Source organism: Cyprinus carpio, chromosome A20 (genome assembly GCF_018340385.1).
Source record: "Cyprinus carpio isolate SPL01 chromosome A20, ASM1834038v1, whole genome shotgun sequence".
In the NCBI taxonomy this organism is placed as follows: Eukaryota; Metazoa; Chordata; class Actinopteri; order Cypriniformes; family Cyprinidae; genus Cyprinus; species Cyprinus carpio.
The window spans coordinates 26685368-26707367 of NC_056591.1; the positions used below are offsets into that span (position 1 = coordinate 26685368).

General features: G+C 36.0%; 3 protein-coding genes across 5 annotated transcripts; 1 reads left to right on the top strand and 2 right to left on the bottom strand.

Annotated features, from left to right (window-relative positions):
• Window positions 1-758: 758 nt before the first annotated feature.
• On the bottom strand, window positions 759-3276 carry LOC109068246 (homeobox protein Nkx-2.4-like). The gene is made up of 2 exons (XM_019085096.2): window positions 2799-3276; window positions 759-1855 (listed from the first exon to the last, which is right to left on the bottom strand). The coding sequence occupies exons 1-2, from the start codon at window positions 3130-3132 to the stop codon at window positions 1272-1274; spliced, it is 918 nt and encodes a 305-aa protein (XP_018940641.2). The 5' UTR covers window positions 3133-3276; the 3' UTR covers window positions 759-1271.
• A 5481-nt stretch (window positions 3277-8757) lies between these two features.
• On the top strand, window positions 8758-21396 carry LOC109068273 (paired box protein Pax-1-like). Of its 2 annotated transcripts, none has more exons than XM_042778262.1 (6): window positions 8758-8879; window positions 16821-17140; window positions 18063-18668; window positions 19338-19471; window positions 20113-20296; window positions 20905-21396. In XM_042778262.1, exons 2-6 carry the CDS (start codon window positions 17074-17076, stop codon window positions 20979-20981), a joined length of 1068 nt encoding a protein of 355 aa, XP_042634196.1. In that variant the 5' UTR covers window positions 8758-8879; window positions 16821-17073; the 3' UTR covers window positions 20982-21396. The 2 variants fall into 2 exon arrangements, with proteins under 2 accessions (XP_042634196.1, XP_018940666.1); XM_019085121.2 differs by having other exon boundaries at window positions 8794-8879; window positions 16886-17140.
• On the bottom strand, window positions 10281-12568 carry LOC109068244 (homeobox protein Nkx-2.2a-like). Of its 2 annotated transcripts, none has more exons than XM_019085095.2 (2): window positions 11866-12568; window positions 10281-11226 (listed from the first exon to the last, which is right to left on the bottom strand). In XM_019085095.2, the coding sequence occupies exons 1-2, from the start codon at window positions 12053-12055 to the stop codon at window positions 10703-10705; spliced, it is 714 nt and encodes a 237-aa protein (XP_018940640.1). In that variant the 5' UTR covers window positions 12056-12568; the 3' UTR covers window positions 10281-10702. The 2 variants fall into 2 exon arrangements, with proteins under 2 accessions (XP_018940640.1, XP_042634197.1); XM_042778263.1 differs by having other exon boundaries at window positions 10281-11229; window positions 11866-12520.
• Window positions 21397-22000: the final 604 nt, after the last annotated feature.

Below are 22000 nucleotides of genomic sequence, written 5' to 3' on the forward strand. Positions count from 1 at the left end.
TTTTCTTTGTGTTTGTGTTTTATTAGGAATTCATTAGATTTCGATTTTAATCATTTATTTTAATGCAGATCTATTTATAAACTCCCAATGCATAGCTGTGGTGAGCTGAGTCAGTATTTAATTTAATAGTGTATTTTAATCTTTAAATGAATATTCATAGTTTTTCTCTTGGCAATTATAGATGCAGGTGGAAATTTTTCAGAGTCTGTTTAAAATGAGTCTTGAATTAATCAATGGATTAAACGATAATAATACAGAGTCGACTGGAATGTGTGAAAATGACCAACACAGTAAATCTGCTATTTTAAAAAAGCTTTCCTTTTATTTTTGACCTATCAGATTTTTATTTTTTTTGTTTTGTTTAAATCAAAGTAAAATCGACCAATGCAAAAATAAAGGTGAATATACACACATTTAATATATGTGATAATTTGGGAAACAAACTAATTCGTTCTTATTGTTTCATAAAGAAATGCATTTCATTTGCTATATATATTTAACTTTGCTCTCAACATTTATAGCAAATAAACATACGCACAAAATATCGGTGTTTGTCCTAATTTTATCTAAATCGCCTCAGATAAGAGCTTTAGCAAGTTTTACACAATTAAATTTCACTCAGAAATGCTAGAACATTTTACAATTAATTACAAAGAAACGTTACGTAACAGAATTAAACGTGCAATTTTGAAGTAGAAAGAAATTTTATTTGCAACTACGAAAAAAAAAACTTTTAGCGTATATTAATTCTAACCTTTTAGATTTCCTTGGTCTAATTTATTACTACAAATAATGCTATAGTTTTTCTCTCTCTCTTAAGCTAGTATTTTTAGACCTTCAATGCATAATAATTGCTGCTCAGTTTGCTCGATCAAACCTTTTGAGAAACAAAAATGATTTAATATCGAATTCAAGTGGTTCTTTCACATTTGCAGCACTCATATTTATTTTGTTTCCTTTTAAACTTACAAAAGACTTCAAGAAAGCATTATTTGTCCAATGTTAGATATGTACACAAAACATTTCTTCATCTACAGCTTGTATTTTACAAAGCAAACAAAACTGATGTCGGATTAATGGCATCTCGCTAGACTAGTCTTCATCACACACTCCTCCTCAGAGATTCTCAGTCAATAATGATTTAATGTTACCATCCATACAATTCACGTGAGGGTCCGCGGACCGCTGCAACAGACGAGAGCTGTTTAAAAAAATGAGTTTTAAAAAAGGTCTTCAATTCAGTTATCGTCCCCGTCTGTGTGGCTGAAATATCACCACGTTCTGCCGTACAGCAGGTTGGAGCTCACCATGCCGCTGGTGTACTCGATGAGCGCAGCGTCAGTCTGAGAGAGGCTGTTCATCAGAGGAGGACTGGGCGACATCTCCTCCAGATCCTCTGCTGAAGCTAATGTCTCACTGCCCAGCACGCTCTGCACCTGCTGATGGACCGACGTCGGCGTGCTGGAGCCGTTCTGACACGGTTTACCGTCCTTAACCAGCACCGGCACGGCCACGCGCCGCGGCGACTGCTGCGCGCACAGGCTTCCGCTGTCCTGCTGCGGCTGCGACGCTTTATCCTTCGCCTGGCGTTTCATTTTATATCTGTGATTCTGGAACCAGATCTTGACCTGGGTCGGGGTCAGGTGAATCATGCTGGCCAAATGTTCCCTCTCCGGCGCAGACAGATACTTCTGCTGCTTAAAGCGGCGCTCCAGCTCGTACACCTGCGCCTGAGAGAAGAGCACGCGCCGTTTCCTCCGCGGCGCCGCGTGTAAAGTCACCATAGATTTATTTGCATCCATGCCCGGTAATGTTCCCATGTTCATGCCCGCAGAGGGACCCATAAACCTGGAGACTGGAGAGAACAAGCAAATAAATTTTAACATCGATGATAATTAACAACTTGAAGTCTAGTTGTAAATAAAGATTTTTGGAGTGTGTTCTACGAGAAAATAATAGACTACTTCAGTCTTTCTTCAAAATTTTCATGTTTAATTCAATGTGTTACTATTTGTGAAGTTTACTAGCAATTTCTGAGTGAAGGTGGTTTCTGAAATGTATGACTAAAACATTTAACTAAAATGTATTTAATTATGTTTAAATAAACAAATTAGCCTATATTAAATGTATAGCCTGTAGCCGTTTATAAATTTTGTTTTTTTACAGAAAAAGTGTAGGCCTAAGTACAAAACGTCCACATAGGCCTATTGTAAATTAAATCGAATAAAAATAAGAATTAAACAAAAATAATTTCAAATGCAAAGCCGAAAAGAGAAAAAAAAATAAATGAAATTCTATCAATACTAAAAAAAAATTTAATAGGATTTACTTTGAATCAATTTTCATTTAGAAATTGCAAAACATTTTTCAAACAATGAAAGAAAAACGCAAGCAACATTGAATTAAAGGTGAAATTCTGAAGCAGAAAGACAAACGATTAAGTACGTAATAACAACGTACATTAAACGTAATGAAATAATCTTTATTTAACTTTTTTTTGTTTAGTTTTATCTAGCTATCGGCCTGTTCATTTATAAAAATATTTCATATGTAGCTATATCTCATGTGCAGGTTTCTGTAGGCAATGGACTTGCATCATTTATTCTAGAGAAAGAAATATGTTCCATAAACCTCGATAATATGACAGCTTGACAGAATGTGTAAACGAATAGTAACAGGCTAATAATTGATTTCTTTAAAACGAGAGAATCAAAGAAATGTAAATGGCAAAAGCCTTGATAACATAACATTTCTGATGGACATTTATCAGGATGAAAGATTGTGTTCTTCTGACTCACTTGACGGATATCTCGGCTCCGGGTTCGAGCCGTACCAAGCCGTGGCCGTCGCGCCGTTCCTCATGCTCTCCTGGTAGGACGGCAGGTCTCCCATGGTGCCGTTGCAGTATCCTCCCATGGCGTTGTGTGAGAACTGCGAGTGCGGCATGTGGTAGGTGTTATGGCTCATGCTGTGCTGCTGCAGGTTCGCCTGAGACACCTGAGTCTGTCTGTACAGAGGAGACGCCAGGCACGCGCTGCTCTCCATCGCTGCAAACTTCTTGAAGGTCTCCTCGATCGGGCTCAAAATATCGCTCACAGAGAAAGGCGTTGAATGTTTGGGGCTGAAGGACATGGTTCAGCCCGCGAGCGAGTTTGCTGAAGCTGCCACAAGCCCGTGGATGTGTGCGCGAGCGCCAGACTCCAAGTGTCCGCCGTGCGTAACCGCGTTCTCTGAGGTGCGAATGTGCGCCCTGGAGAAAGAGGCGAGACCTGGACGCTCTTATTTCTGCCTTATTCCCGCCAGACCGCGGGTTTACGACAAACACGGGGGGCGGAGCGACGAGCCAAACGAGCCATTGACATCCTAGTAATTGAAGAAAATACTCACGGAGCAAAAGATACGCAAAGAATGCCATCAGAACGGCTCCGCTCGCAAATTTGTATCATTTTGAGCTTCCAAGTGGCGTCAGCTTTTTTACATCAATCTATCTAAGCGTTCGCATTTTGATAAGAGGCGCTCACAATCTGAATTCTCCTCCAAACATCGGAGATTTCTCTTTATACGAACTTGAGAGCTCGGTTTAACATGCAGTGCTCAGGAATCGGACGCGCAGCTTGTGTAATTTCACTTGTGATGACAGTTTATGCTAAAATCAGAAGGATGAGACATTTATTTGTTTTGAAATTGCGGCACCAACCTTTAAAATGAACTGAAATTCAGTGCATTCTTATTCAACCGAGAAAAAAACTCGCAGCTAAACAAAGCCTAAACTATTTATTTTCAATGTATACATAAGTATGAAATCATTTTAAAACAATTCTTAAAACACATAAAATGGTTTAGTCAATTATACACGCGTTTTTATGTTTTTATTACAAGATCAGGTAACATATTTGTGGCTAGAAATGTGTATGCAAATTGAGGACCCCTTAACCCTGCAGAATATGAAGTCAGAGGGCATGGCCAACAACCACAAAACACAGCCGTGTGTTTCCAGCTCCACAGTCCGCAGAGAGCAACGTGCCACTAAAAAAGCGATGGAAAAAGTTTCTAAAAAGTGAATATTCGTACCTTTCCTGCATTTATTGCCTTGGATTTCTCAGGAGTCAAAGTCAGAGGTTCGAAATGAAAGCTCACAAATACACAGGTAATCAATCAATATGTACTAGTTTATAGTTTAATAAATGGTTTAAGAAATGGTCTGGACGAAAACACAAAACAAAGCATGTTTTGCTGGATGCTTCCCAGCAGCGCTTCAGAATTGAGTTTATTCGAATTCCTTCGTGATCATTTAAATCTGATCATCTGTTTTTGTTTGATAAGGTCTTAACGTCGCACTTTTTGTGATTCAGATTAGTCCATATGGAAGAGGATTGAGCGTTGACGATTAAACCTTAAAAACATAAACGAACGAATATTCCCGACGTTTATTTGGCCTTGTCATCTACATTATTAAGCACGCAAGAATTGAGATTTAGAAAAGGTGATGTTTTTTTATTCGACCACAACGGTGGGGAATGCAAAATAAAGCATGTTTAAAACGCCACCGCGAATAAGTCCTGAAATTCTTGCATTATTTCCATGTAATGTCCTGAAACATTTGGAAAGGTCAGGGACGCATGGCGCGCAGCTCCTGTAATGAGGTTAATAAATCACACGGGTTATCTACATTTTTAAACACATGCAGACCTGAAAGGACTTCATTTTTAGGTGTGTTTGATATGAGAAATGGATTTGTGCAATTTAACAGACCTTCCAAAACAACAAAGAACGGTTTTAACTGATTGCGTAAAATACGAGAAGATACAAACTCACATGAATTTAATGCCCATATTAGTACTCTATTATTTTTGTTTGTTGTGTTTTTGTTCATTTTTATATTTTCAAATATGTAAACCATGACTTTTGACATCACAGCCGAGGTTAATGTTCTGTGCGTCATTAAATCATAAATCGGTTTTTGAATATTTGTGACTGAGAGGTCCAAATCAGAAAGCAGAAAATGACTTTTCTTTGTTTAATCCCCTTCATTTTATCCTCCAGAGGCTTGTGCGCGGTGAATCTCCAGGTGTACATGTGGCACAGTGGCGCTCTTGAGGACGCATTCCAGCCTGTGATGAGGTGAAAGGTCCAACGCAAGTGACAGAGCACTTAAACAGCCTTTCTTCTGCTGCCTCCCGCAATTAATGTTATTGAAGGACTGAAATGATGCTAATAGTTAGGCAGAAAGCCTCTGGCTGTGTGGAAACACATGCATCTACTCAGTTTGCCATTGCACTTTTATCATAGCGTTTCTAAAATGTGTAAGTTAAGCAGAATTCCCTGCAGTGATCTGAATGAATGGTAATAAAATCATCAGCCTTTGGAACTGTTTTAATGCCTCTACATATCTCTTTATGAGCTCCGCGAACAGATTTGTTTGTCCTAATTTTGACTTGTAAGGCCTATATAGTTCGGTGCTTAGACTCGATTCTATATCTTATTCAATTCTAAAAAGACAAAATATGGTACGTTATTTCTAAACGACTATTCGTCGTAATTTACGTAAAAGGTTTCGTATAAAAATAAATAATAAGATGGAGAGCATGACAAATGCTTTCAAATAAAAATCAAAAGAAAAACGGAACTGGGAGACGATCTTTCAAACATATTTTTCTACAATTTACTTGAAGTGATGGAGAAACAAAATATGGCACTAAATGACTTCTATTTTATTACTTCCTTGCAGTTTGGATATGAGAGGCCATTTGAAAGTTTTCGATTAAAGCCTGTTCTTATTATTTTTAAAGAGGGTTGCATTTTATTTCCCTGCATGGTCGTTAACAAAAGAAGTTGTTCGTTCATATTAAATGTGGGCTGTTTGCTGCGTGTCGTTACAAAACAAAAGCCTAAGGAATATTAAAGACTGCTGTAATTTTATACATCTCCTTATCGATGATGTTTTGCTACAGAAATTCAAATGTAGCTATTCTTTGTTCGTACATGTGCACAGTGCATGTTTATTACATTTATTATACATCTTAAACTATAAAATCTGCAATAGACTCATATCTAGAGTTAAATAGGCTATAATATGTACAAATTATATAAAGCTTTGCAAATAAAGTTTGTTTAATATAGTCAACAAACAAATCAACTCCCCTGTAACGTTGGTTTGGAATATCTCGATGTCGCTAATGTCATCTTTAAAAATGAGGCTGGTTATTTTTTATTAAAAATGCACAATATCCACCGTTACTTCTCAAGTAAAACACGAACACCCATGTTACATAAACACATCTTCTGTCCATGTATATAATTTGAAGACTTAGTATTTGTATTTTATTCAGGGTAGAGAAAATAGAATGATTATGGCTAAATCATATTTATGCTTAAATCAAATAATACATCATATGATTTTTTTGATGAATTATATAGCTTTCAAAAATTGCGATTGTTGTCCCTCTTAATTTAAGCTTCGTCACGTAAAATAGAAATAAAGATTTCATGAAACCTTACCTCATACTGTGCAAGAAGACAGTAGCAGGTGCACCGCTCATCGAAACACTAAACCATAAGGGCCCCATAGCGACATTTTTTAGTATTTTATATAAAAGAAAATTGTACTGAATTATATGTATTATTGCATGGATAAAGAATCCGTGATCGAGGTGATGAATTCATATGTGATAATTGTGATACGTGATAATTATATGTTTTTTTTTTTATCCAACGCTTTCATTGCATTTCTCTCACTTTGTAGTAAGTATGATGTTTTACAATTAAAATAATTCTGCTGTGTCTAAGTAAATTACGCTGTAATGTTGTTGTGCAATTTATCGCCATATGTGTAAAATTCCCCCCCCCCCCCCCCCCCCCCCCCCCCATCTGCCAAGAAATTACGCCTCTTAGTTTACATTATAAAATAAGGACACTAAGACACTAAACCAACTTGCAGTAAAAGCTTCAAGGGAAATCTTACACAATTTTATCCAACCATATATATTTAAATGTAATAAATATTTGAACAAGAAATTCTACAAAATAATAATATAATTTATAAGATAACAAGATGTTCACTTAAATTAATTTGTAAGATATATATTAAAATATGTAAACATTTCTTCCAAATATATCCGAAACAAAATGTAGGGTTTTTAGGCCATGTTCTCTGTTGAATTCACATCTGACCTCTAATTTCCTCCCCCTCTTCAGCTGAGCTTTCCATGGGTTCTTTCTCACATACCTACCCACCTTCTCTCCCTCTCTTTGTCCTTCCTCTTCCCCCTTACCTAAAGCAGCAAATCTCTCAGGCTCTCTCTCTTTCTCTCTCTCGGGTTTAAATGAGATGAGCAGGAGGCCAGGCAGCTGAGCTCCTGCAGCTTCTGAAGAGGCGACCCACTCTGTCCACTTTAAAGACTCGGTTCAGACCACCTGGCATCCCCACAGCTGACCCACATCACCCCATCAAACCAGTCCCTGCATAGAGGTGTTTTTTTTTTTTTTTTTTTCATATAAGTTTGCCATTCAGGTTGCATTTGGTTTGGTTTAATCTGTAGTCATTATAATTAAACTTATATATATATATAAATTGTTATTGTATTTCCTCATTGATTAGACTAACAGTATTTATTTTTTGGCAGAATTATACCAATAAAGTAGGCTACACTGAATAGATAGATGGATAGATAGATAGATAGATAGATAGATAGATAGATAGATAGATAGATAGATAGATAGATAGATAGATAGATAGATAGATAGATAGATAGATCATAGCAAACATTTATTTCACTCTCTATTGATTATTAATTACATCAAAGGTCATATATTCATGTTGGTTTTTTGTTGTAAATGGATGTTTTAAATGCATCTGTGTCAACACTCCACTACAACGAAGGATGTCAGGACGAAGTGACATTTGCTTCTTCCTTGATATTTGCTGAAGCAAGCAGATGTTTTGTGAAGATGTTTGTCTACAGAAGAGCCCTCGAGAATGCTTAGAGCACTCAGGTACGTCCACGCACAACCAAATGACATCTGGCTTTACCTGGAGATGTTCAGGTTCAGCAAACATAACCACAAAAAGAAAGTTCTGGATCAGCAAGATCACCACATCTCTCCCACTGCCATCACTTCAAAACACATGACTCAGAAAGAGTCAGCAGCCAAAAACATCTCATGCGAGATCTGAGTTTAATGCCAGGGTCTGAATGAGAGGATGTTCAGCAGATGAACAGAACATCAAAATAAAGCTTCCAAAAGGGGGTTTACGTATACAATAGAAAAAACATTTTTGGTTCCCCAAAGAAAATTTTAGTGAACAGTTCTTAAAAGAACCATTTTTTTCTTAGTGTGAAGAATAATTCAATAATCAAAAACCTTTTGTGCAATGGAAAGGTTCCATGGATGTTAAAGCTTCTTCATGGAACCATTAATGCCTATAAAGAACCTTGTACCCCTTAAACAGCAACTAAAAAGACCGATTTTAAGATGGAAGAGAGTCTTCTACACACCTGAACGGATATTTGGAATGTGGTAAAGTGATTAAAAGTTATTTAACGTTTCAAAGCGTATATTTGCACGTGTTCTCCGTTTGGATCACAATGAACTCAAAAACACAAAACTGATGGTCTACTCTTCTGGAATGACGCCACCTCCAGGCCACAGAAAATAGAACGTTTAGAATGTTCAGCATTCCAAGTACTTTCAAAGCAGCTGTATAATTTTGCGAACGTCACCTAGACGTCATATCCTCTCCCATAGGCCTAATTGTAAAACACTGAGCTCTTTAAAATAAAATCACAACTAAATGAGGAATCCAACTGACAATTGTTTGTGAGGGCGAGGTGAAAATGATCAAGAATATGGTTTTCATGAAGAGAACAACTGAGACAAAGGTCAGTTTTATGGGATATCATGCAAACTTTAACATCTGAGTAGCCTACTTGAAGGTGTAAATTAAAAAATAATTATCTAATAACATTTTACCATAGAAACGTTGCGGAAGTCATCTTTGAATTCAACTTTATATTACTTGTTCCTTCAAGTAGCATTATGCTGTTCAGTTAAAGATGTATAAAATGTCATCAAATCGATTATCTTTATTTAAAATAGACCTGTCCATTTCGTAATTTAGTCCAGAAGGGTAACTTTGATCGTGAATAAGCCGAAGTGTCTCTTTTACCAACAGTAAGAAAGTTGAGTCCACTATCCCTTCTACAGCTTACATAAACATGCATGTGGACTTCTTAGTGGATTCATCTTTTAATATATGCTGGGTTGTAATTGGATCGTTTTTTGAAGGTTTGATGAAAAAAAGTTTGATGAAAGTTTATGTGAGAAGTAGGCCTAATTGCGGTTTAAATTTCTGTTAGCCTGAGCTGAACAAAAACTAATTAGGTCTGGTTTGGGGAGCAATTGTTCATGGAGAAACTGAATTACAAGCAGATCCTGTATTTTTTCTAGTGCTTTCTCACTTCAATGTCTAGGCCAGAGCCACAAAAAACTGCAAAACAGTGTTACTCGTTTAAGTCATTATAAAATGCAATGCTGCCACTAAGTGGTCATTGGAGAGAATGCAGTGCGCGTGCGTCTCGTAACGGGCATATTTACCAGTTTGGCAGTTCGTAGATTATGGCTATAGTGACTTTAAGTGACCTCAGTTTATTAGGTTTTCTTTTAACCATATTACCTGATTTCCCTTTTCAGCAAACATTCAACCGAATGTGGCAAAACTGACCCATCCACGTTTTTTTTTTTTTTTTTTCTGTAGCATTTGATATATAGGCTATTAAAAAAAAAAAAAATCTATATTTTCTACTCCATCCCATTATTTGTTTAGTAGGCCTATGAATTTAGACGCCTTATGTCCCATATATGTGTGTGTTTGTGTTTAAATGCGTGTGTTTCTGTGCTCTGTAAACACAAAACGTCCAGAAACATGAGAAGCAGCTCCAGCTCCACGACAATCTTTATGAAAAGTTTTTTTTAAGGCGACGGGAAGATAAGCTACACAAACGCATTTAAATTTTTTTAGTATTTTTCACTGAAATTATAAAGTTCAGAAATACTTTCAAAAGTTCATAAATTCTCTTTCTCGCAAACAAATTTAAAAAGCACATTAAAGCGCAAAACAATGGCGAGGAGGATGTTTATACTTCTGCATATATGTCTGTGTGTATATATATGTGTGTGTGTGTGTGTGTGCGTGTGTGTGTGTGTTATTTTTTTTCCAGAGAAAATACTTTCAACCATTCTTGCAGCACAAAACAAAAATCAACAAGTTCGCTTTGTGCTGTTTAGGAGAAAAATGTTTATTAAAGTTTAGTCAGAATAAATTCAGTATACAAATAAAATAGAAAACAACAGATGCTATTTCCACTTATTTTTTAACAATAAACGTTATCAAACTGTCAGTCACATACTTGTAATCGTTCTAAATTTAACGAAAACTGACCGCTAAAAAAATTATACTCATCAGTACACTGTAAAAATCCATAAATATATCTACAAACAGCATTTAAACAAGATGCAGAAGTCCCAGTGTTTCAGTTTCATCGAAAATAAAGTAAATCAACAGATTAAAAACATGAGAACATTAAAAACTAATTTAAAAAGATATTTCGACATTGTAGAAATTTAATGGATTGATGAAAAGTGACGAAAACAAATTCTTATTTTTAAAGTTCTGCTGCGTAAAAGCTTTCCGTGAACCTCTTGATCAGGACCAAGGCTGCATGTGGCCCAGGTGACTGACAGATGTCAGATGTGTCATGATCCTGGAGCAGATGTTGTGACTGTGTTGAATTTGAGGGAACTGCTTCATATTAAAGGCAGTATATGGTGCCGCTGCTGGAACAGTAGCAGTGATGTCCGGAGGACTGAGAACATGACACACTCTTCCGTCCCTCACCAGAACGGGAATAGAAACCCGGCGCGGAGACAGCAGATACGGGTCCATTCCTTTCTCAGCCCGGGCTCGTTTCACTTTGTACCGATGGTTCTGGAACCAAATCTTCACTTGCGTTGGAGTCAAATGTAAGATCTTAGCTAGATGTTCTCTCTCAGGCGCGGATAAGTATCTCTGTTGCCTGAAGCGTCTCTCCAGTTCAAACGTCTGAGTCTTTGAAAACAGGATCCTCCTTTTGCGCTTCTTCCCCGTGTCCTCTGAACTCTCTCTGTCCCGATCAACAGACTCATCCGTGGACAGTTCTGGAGTTAAATCCTCTGGAGATGCTGATGGCACTGCTGAAAATCATTTAATATCATTATTAATGTAAATACATTCATCAGAAATAAATTACCAATATTTATAATAGACCATCATACACTTAAAAATAGGCTAAGCATCCAAAATTGAGTTTTTAGCGATGCATTGGAAAAACAAAAAAACTTAACCATATCTTTTCATACACTCTCAGAAATAAAGATACAAAAGCTGTCACTTGTTCCTAAAGGGTCCATTTTGGTACCTTAAAGGTACATATTAGTACTTAAAGTGTACATATTAGAGCCTAATAGGAACAAAAGTGTACCTTTTGTGGAGGTACTGCCCCAGTGACAGCTTTTGTAGCTTTATTTCTGAGAGTGAGTGTGAAGAATATTTCAATAATCTAAAGAACATTTTCCCACTATAAAGAACGTTTATGTAGTTGTTTAAGTTTTAGAATCATCGCTAACCTTTATTTTTAAGAGTAATTGCGTAAATGCGTAAAACCATCATCATAAAAATGCATGGATGCATTTTTTTTGTATTCCGAAGATTTTTTTTGCACTTTTTGTTGTTTTATTTGGTTCGAATGTTTCAAAAAGTTTTTAAGATATAAAAATAGCAAAACACCAACTTTGAGTGTTTATTTAAACAATTGAAACGCATAAACGTACATGGATATTTGTGGCCACATGGAGATCCGAGCCAAAGCGCATCTCCGGAGGACGCACGCTGCTGAGTTCCAGAAAGCCCTTCATCCGCCTCATCCTCAGTGTCTTCAGTCACCGATCCCTCATCGTTCGTGTCCGGGAGGTCTAAAATATCGCGGACAGAGAATCCTGACTTGGAATTCTGTAGGGACATTTTCCAAACCAATATACCGTGAGAGTGAAATTTCTCCAAAAGCGTCGTGGTAAGTTATATATGAAGATGGATTGGACGGCACACACACACACGGATCACAGATGCTCCTCGGATGCTACAGTGCTTGACCGAACCAATCCATTAGTCTGGTTCATTTAAGGTCTCAGATGAGTTTCGGACCGGCAGAAAAGCGTCCAAAAAGGCCTTGACGATCGAGGGCGGATCTCTGGAGTCAAGTGCTCGAGCACTTTCTGCGTGTGTGAAACAGTGAGTTGAGCTTCTATCAGCGGAAAATCAGAAATGCATGAGTGGGATGAGGTGACAAGACTTAAACACGAAAAAGGGGGGAGAGAAACCACCCGAACTCATTTACATATCAGAAGCGTCCGTGGCGCAAATGAAAACCCTCCGTTATAATTATCTTTAAAAACGCACGCATTTTACATTTACAACCCCCAACTGGTAGGAAACGTTGTATGTTGTGGATGATGAGCTGTCCGCGATGAAATGGGGTTCTTTAAAATGGCAAGTGCGCAAATTACCCAAACCTTTTGGGTCAATATTTTGCTTAGAGCTTAAGTCAAGTGCTAAATTCATCAAGCAAACCGACCCATATTTGACGACAAGAGCAGAATCCTGTTACTGACCTCCTTCAGAATTCGTGCTATATGCTGTAGGTCATTGTTAGTGTGGTGCTTAAAAGCTTTTCGTTAATGATGCATTCAGATGTTTGAAATTGATGGTTGAAGCACTGCGCGCTAAATCGAGTCTACTTCACTGCATACTTGTTTTAGAATGATCACAACCCAATGCATTTTATTTATTTATTTATTTTTAGACCGAAATGCATTACGATTAATTTTTTTTTTTTTTATGGACAAACTATTATTATTATTTTATTTTATTTTAGAAGTTACGTAGGGAGTATTTTAGGGTAAATTCAGATTAATTGGGACATTTTTGCGAGTCATCTCAATGGCAAAAAGTGTCTCAATTTACCTGAATTCACCCACTATTTTATTTGCAATTCATTTTCTTATTTTTGTTTTATCAAATTTCTTTTTTTTAAATCGTTTTTGGCGATTTGGAACTTTTATTTATTTGTTTGTTTTCGTATTTTTCTTTCATTAGTACTTTGCGTATTTTTAGGTGCATAAAAACTGTTTGTAAAGACATTTCTATGCAAAAGAATAATTTGAGTAAATAAGTCTACACGAGTTTATGGTTAACATTTTGGTCAGATAACTTTATTGTGTGCCTTTAGGCGACCGGAACGCCTTAATTATTTATTGAGTGTTATTTATATCATCTGAAATGATTTGTGTGTCTCTGGTTCTCTTTCTGACAGTATCTGTGATGTGAATGTTCAGTGGGCTCTGCGTGCGTCATGGGTGGTCGGACTGTGCAAACACATCTACAAACCAACTAAGCTCTGGACAATAGACCAATGAAAGGCTCCCTCTGGAAGTTTTTGTGCTAGATCAGGTTTTGCCTTTATTTGGGGCGCAGAAATAATGGTTGATTGACGCCCTCGCACAATACACCCAAACTGGTCAAATAAAAGTGAGCGCGCTTCTTGTTGTCATGGAATTCCACTGGCCTCAGTGAACGATTCCTTCATTCATGTTTGGAGCTTTGACTGCCTTATAAAAACCAAATTAGACATTCATAGCGAAATATTTAGGAGTTTTCTCCAGTAGGCTACTTTAGATATAATTTCCTGCCGTCAAAAAAGACGTCCTTATTGCTGTAATGAATAACAGGCTACAGTGAGACTGAGGTTTCAGTGCATAATGTACACCGATCAAGCTCTCAAGAAAACATTAAACAAATCTCAAGGAGGTTTTAAAGAAAGTTGTAAATTGAAGAAAGATGTGTGTTCTGAATTGCACGAGCGTCAAACAGCTGAAATATCTGTATGCAATATATTTATAAACTTTTCTTTCAATGCCCAAAGGTCTATTAACTGGACCTGCTCAAGATCAACGAGGCCTAGCCTACTATCAATCAGATCCAAAATGAAAAACACAGCCTATGCTAATTGAAAGAAAACAAGCTGACAAAAAGACTGAATCTAAGATTTGGTAGTAGGCCTAATACAGCATAGCAGGAAATATATAAGCAGTTTTGCAGGCACGTGAACACCATAAATGTAAAATGAAGGGAAGAAAATCCCCCCAAAATGGGAACAATACCCTCGGTGTAAAGACAGTAGAGTTGTAGTCCAATGCAATGACATTAACCAGCATTTAATGGAAAAAGAAAATCCTCTCCGGGTCAAAATGACTGGAACACAACATAAGGGTTAAAAAACAAGAGTTGTGTGCGCGCGTGCTTCATGTAGCGTTGTTTTGGGTAAGAGCGCCATCTAGTGACGGAATATGATGATAGCAACATTTCTGCAGCATTGCTTTATAAGGTTTGAGAGGTCACTGTTGTTCTGTTGGTTACACAGAAGGTTTAAAAACAAAAAACTAGAAATTTTAGAACATAAACTATTCTTCTATGGCATCAGACTGTACATGTAAAAACGTTTTAGATTGTATCTGTAATTTATATGTTATGTTAATAATGTAATGTAAATATGTTATGTTAATAATGTATATGTTAAAAGCTTTTTGATACTTTGCTTTTTGATACTTTGCTTTTTGAAGATTTTTGACCTCAGTTTTTTATATTTTGATAAGGTTTTTGCTCTTGGTAATACTCTAATAAATTTGTCTAGATAGTTATCTTACTGTCCTAGTCTGCTCAGTAGCATCAAGACACTATTATAACTTGATATAGCTATAACTTGGATTTAACAATGCATTGATGATCGGTAACAATTATCTGTTTGCATGCAAGTACATGAGACTGTAATTTTCCTAACCCATTGTGTAATTCTAGTCCTCTTGATGTTTTGAAATGTAATTTTTAGTTATTGTCTTTTAAGTGATAGGAATATGAATAAGAATATGTGCATGTTTTGTTAAGGTTTCCCACAAATTGTTCACATTTAGGATTTGTTAGTAGCTTACAGTTACCTGTCTAATTTGGCAGGTATTTTCTGTTTTGACACTTTTATGGAATGCAAGCTTTTCTTTCTCATTATCTCCCTCTTTCGGTGCAGTCTGGTATATACAACCCACTGATGGGTTAAATTACATAGGTGCTTGAATTAGGAGGCAGATGGTTCAAGTCACTTGAAGCCTCTAAAAACCTTTACTTTGGTACCTCTGATATTAAGAGGAAATTTGTGTTGTTTGTCAGTGAATGGCAGTACTGAAGGAGGAGCGTGTGTTTGATCAAGCATTTATTAAAACTAAAAACTTTTTATTGTTTGTTTAGTAAGACAACAACAAAATATCAACATTTTTAATGTTCTTTATTGGCATGACAATCCTTTTACATTCATATTCCTAAAGCATCTGCATACAATTAAAAAACTGCAAATGGAAAAACAGTATAGTGTAAAAAAAAATTATTATAAAGAAAACAAATAGTGTAACTGACATTCAAAGATAAAATAGGCTACTCTAAATTTCTAGGTTAAAAAAAGGAAATGAAAATAGTAATAATATAGTAGTAATAAAAATTGACAAAGAGAAATACTTCAAATCATGACAACAAATCATTAAGTTTTTATTAGCATGCATCACCTACAAACTTTTTTCAAAATTCTTTAATTCGTTGTGTTTCCTCCTCAATCAATCAATCAATCAATCAATCAATCTAAATAAATCAATCCCGTTGACCTTGATGTTTATCTTAGCCTTTATACATTGTCTTGTACATGTGGACCTTTGTCCCTGTACCGATTCAACTTTTAATTTTTTAATCAATAAAATATAAATTACAGAAGGCTGCAAATTAGTTTATTATATTGTGTGAAAGGCAACAAATACAGCCAATAAAACTACGTGCTATAAAGTATATGGTGTTTTGTAGAAGATGCATTTCACTTGCTGCTTGTGATTCCTAAAAGTACCATTAGATGGCGGTGCTGCCATACCTTTTATCCTCGAGTTGCTTTCGTTAAATTGAGACTAAATTCCCACTGCGTTTGTGATAATTAATGTAGCATAATCACATTTTATTGCAAATAACATTTATATGATCTTTGTTTCTTTTCACTGTCCTTACATTAATAGCAATATCTGTAACCTGCCATTCAATTTTATTGTTTAGCTAATTGTTTTTCAGAGCTGTAACTTTCGTAATTAAGTTAAAAGCAGTGGGAAAGGCGGAAAGACCTTGTAACTGCAGGTTGTAATTTTAGAAACACTGTTTACTTTTTCTCTTTCACTTTTAAGATGCTTAAGCAGCTAAAAAAAATCTAATATTATGGGTCTACAAAACTTTTAACAATTTGGTATAGCCTAATTATGTTTTATATAGTTATATTTTAATTAAATATATAATAGAATGTATTCTATTTAAATGCAAAATTTTAAATAGAATTGTTAATTTAAAATTGTATTTAAATAGAATAGAATTTTCATTATGATTATTGTATTTTCTGTAAATATTTTCGATTGTTTTATATAATAGCCTATAATATAATACTTTTACTATATTATACTGGAGTTTCACACTGAGATCGTCAGGATAATGTAGTTCCAAAGCGTTCCTGCATTCATATTATTACATTAGGCATTAGGCTACTAAAGTGTAGACAGTAAGAGATAAAAGACTACCGAAATGCATGCTTTACAGAGATAAATTCCGACTTTCATTTCCAAATTTGAATATAGGCTATTAAAATACCATATTTTCATTTAAGATTTTGCATGAAGACACTCCTAAAATGGCAGGAGAAGTACATTTTGAAGTTGCATATCCTTGAAGGGGGAGATCAGGAGGATGGGGGCGGAGTCACGTGTGTGATTGATGCTTGTGACACGTCAAATTGAGCGCACGAGCCAGTCTGCTGGACGGCAGAAGTTTCTCAAGTGGATCAAAGATTAGTGTAACTTCAGCCGCAAAAAAAGAAGAAGAGGGCAGTCCTTAACGAGAGACACGGAGAGACCTCTCCAATGCTGCACAGGACTAACAGCAGCACAGGAGCACAACCACTGGAGCAAAATATCACGATGCAAATGGGTAAGTTCCTCCTGATCTGTTATAGCTAGTCTATAGCTAGTTTATAACAATTAAAATGAATAATAATAATAATAATAATAGCGAATCATAAGAATGCACACTTAAAATGAAAGGTTCTTTTGGATGGTTCCATAAAGAATCTTTAACATCCATGGAATTGTTACGCTCCGCAAAAGCTCCTTTATAGGTTCTTTAGATGACTTTCACAGAAAAAAAACTAAATAAAATGGTTCTTTTAAGAACTGTTCACTGAAAAAAAAAGTTATTTGAGGAACAACAACAACAACAAAAATGCTTCTGATATATCGTTGCGAAAACACCCTTTTGTTTTCTTTTTAAAAGAGCACGATGCTTCTACACCGTTCAAATTATTTTTGTGTAGTTTGTGTAGGCCTAAATATTGTATGTCTGGATGCTTATAGAGCAAAAATGGCACAAATCATATAGGCTAGCTGAACTTTTTAGGCATCTTTAGCTCAAACATACACTAATTAAAATTGAGTACTTTACAACCATGCGCTTTCACTCTTGAAAATAAATCGTGATGTTTTTAAGGTCTACAGGGTTTTTTTTTTTTTTTATTTTTTTTGTCTGCATTTGTCACTATTTTTGTTCCACATTTCCCAATTTGTATTTTTAAAAGAAGAACCGCCAGAAAACTGCTTTAATTTCAAAGCAACCACTAAGTAAATTTGTTCATAATAATATAGATAGGCTAATTAAAAGATTATTTGTTAGCTTATATTGTGGAGCATTTATTTTTGGTGTTCTTCTTCATATTATTATTATCTTGAGTGTAGATTTCATTTACAGCCACAATAGTGCAAGAAAAAAAAAGTCTAGCTACTAAAAATGATGGTAGGCTATAACTAAACTGTATTAGAAATAGGATATGTTGAATATACAGTGTTTGGTTTTGTAGATCAGACGTACGGGGAGGTGAATCAGCTCGGCGGGGTGTTTGTGAACGGTCGGCCTCTTCCCAACTCGATCCGGATCCGGATCGTCGAACTGGCGCAGCTCGGGATCAGGCCGTGTGATATAAGTCGACAGCTCCGGGTCTCTCATGGCTGTGTGAGCAAAATTCTAGCCAGATACAACGAGACCGGCTCCATTTTACCCGGTGCTATCGGTGGGAGTAAACCCCGGGTCACGACGCCAAACGTGGTGAAGAGCATAAGGGATTACAAACAGGGCGATCCTGGAATATTCGCTTGGGAAATACGCGACAGACTGCTGGCCGACGGAGTGTGCGACAAATATAACGTCCCCTCTGTGAGCTCCATCAGTCGCATTTTAAGAAACAAGATTGGGAACCTGTCTCAGCCGAGTCAGTACGACAGCAAGCCCTCTCCGCCGCAGATCTCCTATAATCCCGTGTATCCGTACTCCTACCCGAACGCCATGTCTCCGACTGGCTCCAAGCTGTGCAGTCCCCCGGGTGTGTCTGTCAGCCTGTCCCGGGCCTGGCCCTCCGTTCACACCGTCAGCAACATATTAGGAATACGGGCTTTTATGGACCCCGCAGGTAATCCACCTTCTGTACAGGCCTTCGAGATCCTTGTGTAGCCACTTGATGCTGGTGTTGTGCGATTTTACCGATTAATGGGAATGTTATTCATTTATCAGCTACTATAATTTTAATGTCTTACCAGTTTGTCACCCAATACAAAAGTTCCAATATTGGCGAAATATCGTGTGACAGCGTGTTTGCATTGAAATTGAGAAGATGCATGCGGTGTTTGGGAAATCTAGGTCTGTCTGGATTATTAGTGTTGCATTGCTTCTGCACTCTCGATGTGTTCTGCTGTTTGGAGATTAAAAAGATATTGATGTTATTTTGTAGGTTCTTCAGATCAGTGTTTAAAGCATGATTGCAGAGAATAAAAATAAAAGGTTTTCTCATGGCATCAGGCATCACTGTGAAAATCTAATTTAATTTAATAAACTAAAAAAAAAAATCACTCTCACAAGAGTCTGATCATGCATTTATAGTGTTTTTATTTCTAAATATAATCAATGTTGTTTGCATAGGAAGCACACCTATTTCCAGACTGAGTCCATTTGAAGTTCAGTTCCTTGTGGTTTTACTCCAAGATTAGAGTGCATCTTGAAATCATAATCTTTTATTACTAGGCTATATTTGTTGTTGTTGTTAACGTGCAGCAGCTTTATTTTAATTATATATTTTTTACAGCTATTGCCGGAACAGAGAGTTATCAGCCGAAAATGGAGGACTGGACGGGCCTCAACAGATCTTCATTTCCTTCCGTTCACGGAGTCAACGGGATCGACAAATCTCCAATAGAAAGTGACATTAAGTACACCCAGGTGAACTTTTAATTTATTGGTTTATTTATTTTAGAATATGCACAATTTACGTGGGCATGCTTTGATTTATTGGTTTATTTATTTTAGAATATGCAGGATCCCCAAAGAAATCTTTCTTAATTTAGAATAATAATTTTTTAACCTTTTTTTCACAATATAAAGACGCGTTTCTTAAAAAAATAAACGTTCCATGCTAATTTAAATTTTTGTACGACCACCCCAAAGAATCGATTTCAGAACTCGCTTTTACGCTTAGAATAATGAATTTGAAGAAGCCGCCCCTTTTTTCGTACGAAATCGTACTATGAGGTCGTAACAAATTCGAACGAATTTTTAAAATGTACGAAAATAAACGTTCCATGTTTTAAATTTTTGGCATGCAAACATAAATGGCAATAAATAATCTTTATATCTAAGTGCAAGAGATCTGTGCAAATGTTTTTAATTTTCATTTTTTTCTGTTGTTTAGTCAAATTTGATCTTTTGATTGTCATCGAGTAATACTGCGTTGTTCTTTAAAATGATCACTGGTTTGATTGCATTTAATTTTATCTTAATATAATATTCTGTTTTTATGAATTATTCTTTGTCGTTCTTTTTGGTGCAAATATAAAAATCAAGATTATTTTTTACATTTTTAGGGTTCATCAAATTTATCGGGATACGTTCCTGCGTGCGCCTACTCCGCCACTAATCAGTACGGAGTTTACGGTGGACACGCAGGTAACTACGGGCACTGGCAGTCTCAGGGCGCGGGTCTCACCCATCCGAACACCGGAACCATGATACAGAGCCCGAACCTGCACAAAAACCCGCTCCGAGAAGGTAAGACTGAACACTCCATTATGAAAACCTCTACACGAAATTAAAACAAAAATAAAACGAAGTAGAATAAATGTTAGTATCTTGGGATAAACATTCACAAATTAGACATTTTGACTGAAAACGAATATAAAAACGCTGCAGTAAAATTACTTTGTAAATATACTTGGCTGTAAAATATTTTTTAAAAAATATATAATTTACAGAGTAAGTCTAAGAAATCAATATGTATATGTTTTCGGTAAAATTATACATTTTTATAGCTCGCTGACAGTAAAACAAATTCCCCGCATAAACCATCATATTTGTTTATATTTGATTAAAAATGTTATTTTGTGCAATGGAGTGTTTTATATTGCATTTTATGTTATGCGTGTTTTTTGCATTTTTCCATGTGTTACTCTGACGTCATATTTTAGGCCAATTTTAATGAACTTTTATGACATTTGTGGCCTTCCATTGTACCACTGCTGCCAGTGTGTGGCTTAAATGTACCCCAAAAATACAGTGTAGGTCACACTGACATTGTAAAGGAAGTATAGACTTTACAAACAGCTGAATGGCTCGTTTACATCTTGTTTGCTATAAACACTCCTCTCTTTTGGCTCCAGCTGTAGAAAGAAAGAGTCCTCTGAGCAAACAGCAGCACGAGGGTCTGAGCGCCGTTCATGGACTCTCAGAGTCATAAGAACACAGAGAAACCAGAGAAAAATAATTCACCTGTTCATCCTTCATGAGCAGCTTCAAGGACTCACTCAGGAGAAAACACACAACTGAATCTTTCACACCATTAAGAAACAGTGGGATCTGAAGCTGTGGAAATACCACAGAGGATTTCTGCAATATTTGCAGTAGATTTTTTTTTCTTGTTCTTTGGGGCAAATAAATTTAGCGTCAGGCTGTTGTTATAAACGGGCTGCAATTTTTGTTTGAATATTTTCTTGTTAGCAAAGCAACATTGTTAGAGGGGAAATTAAATGAAACTGTCCCTGTCATTGCATTTTCATGTCTGTATGATATCGAATGGCCTAATGATAATACACATATACATATCTATTTTTTATAAATTCATTTCTGCTTAATAAAGGCATGTCAAAAGTGAACTGTCTTTTTGCGTGTAATCAATTCTATGGCTGATTTCTACTCAACGGTCACAGATAACATGTTTACAGAGAGATCATGTGGGATTTTGCTGTCGATGTTTGTTCACATGACAAAAGATCTGCTTGGACAACCATAAAAATAAACAGATAGACGATCATATCAAACTGTTGCAACAAGTCAGTTCGTGTGGTCTAAAATGTAAATGTTTATACTATAAATTATGGTCAAAATATATTAATTAGTGAAAATAACAATTAACTAAATTAAGAAAGTAACTAATGCGATCTAAGATGCGTTAACGTGACTTACGACAAAGGAAATAAGAAGTAGTGAAACAGCTATTGGATAATTAAACAAAATTTAGGAGAACAAACGAAAATGCACCCACCGAATTATTTTAAAAATTTTTTTTTTTTTTTTTGTACGTTACTTTAATGTTGAGGTAATACAGTTTTATGTGGTTTGTACAATTTAACCATGTTAATGATATTGGAAAAAAACATCCTTAAATCTGCGATAAAATTTTAATGTAATTATTTGGAGTGGGCTAAGTTTAGCATATTTATAATTTCACCTTTTCACTTTTTTAACAAAAATTATAGT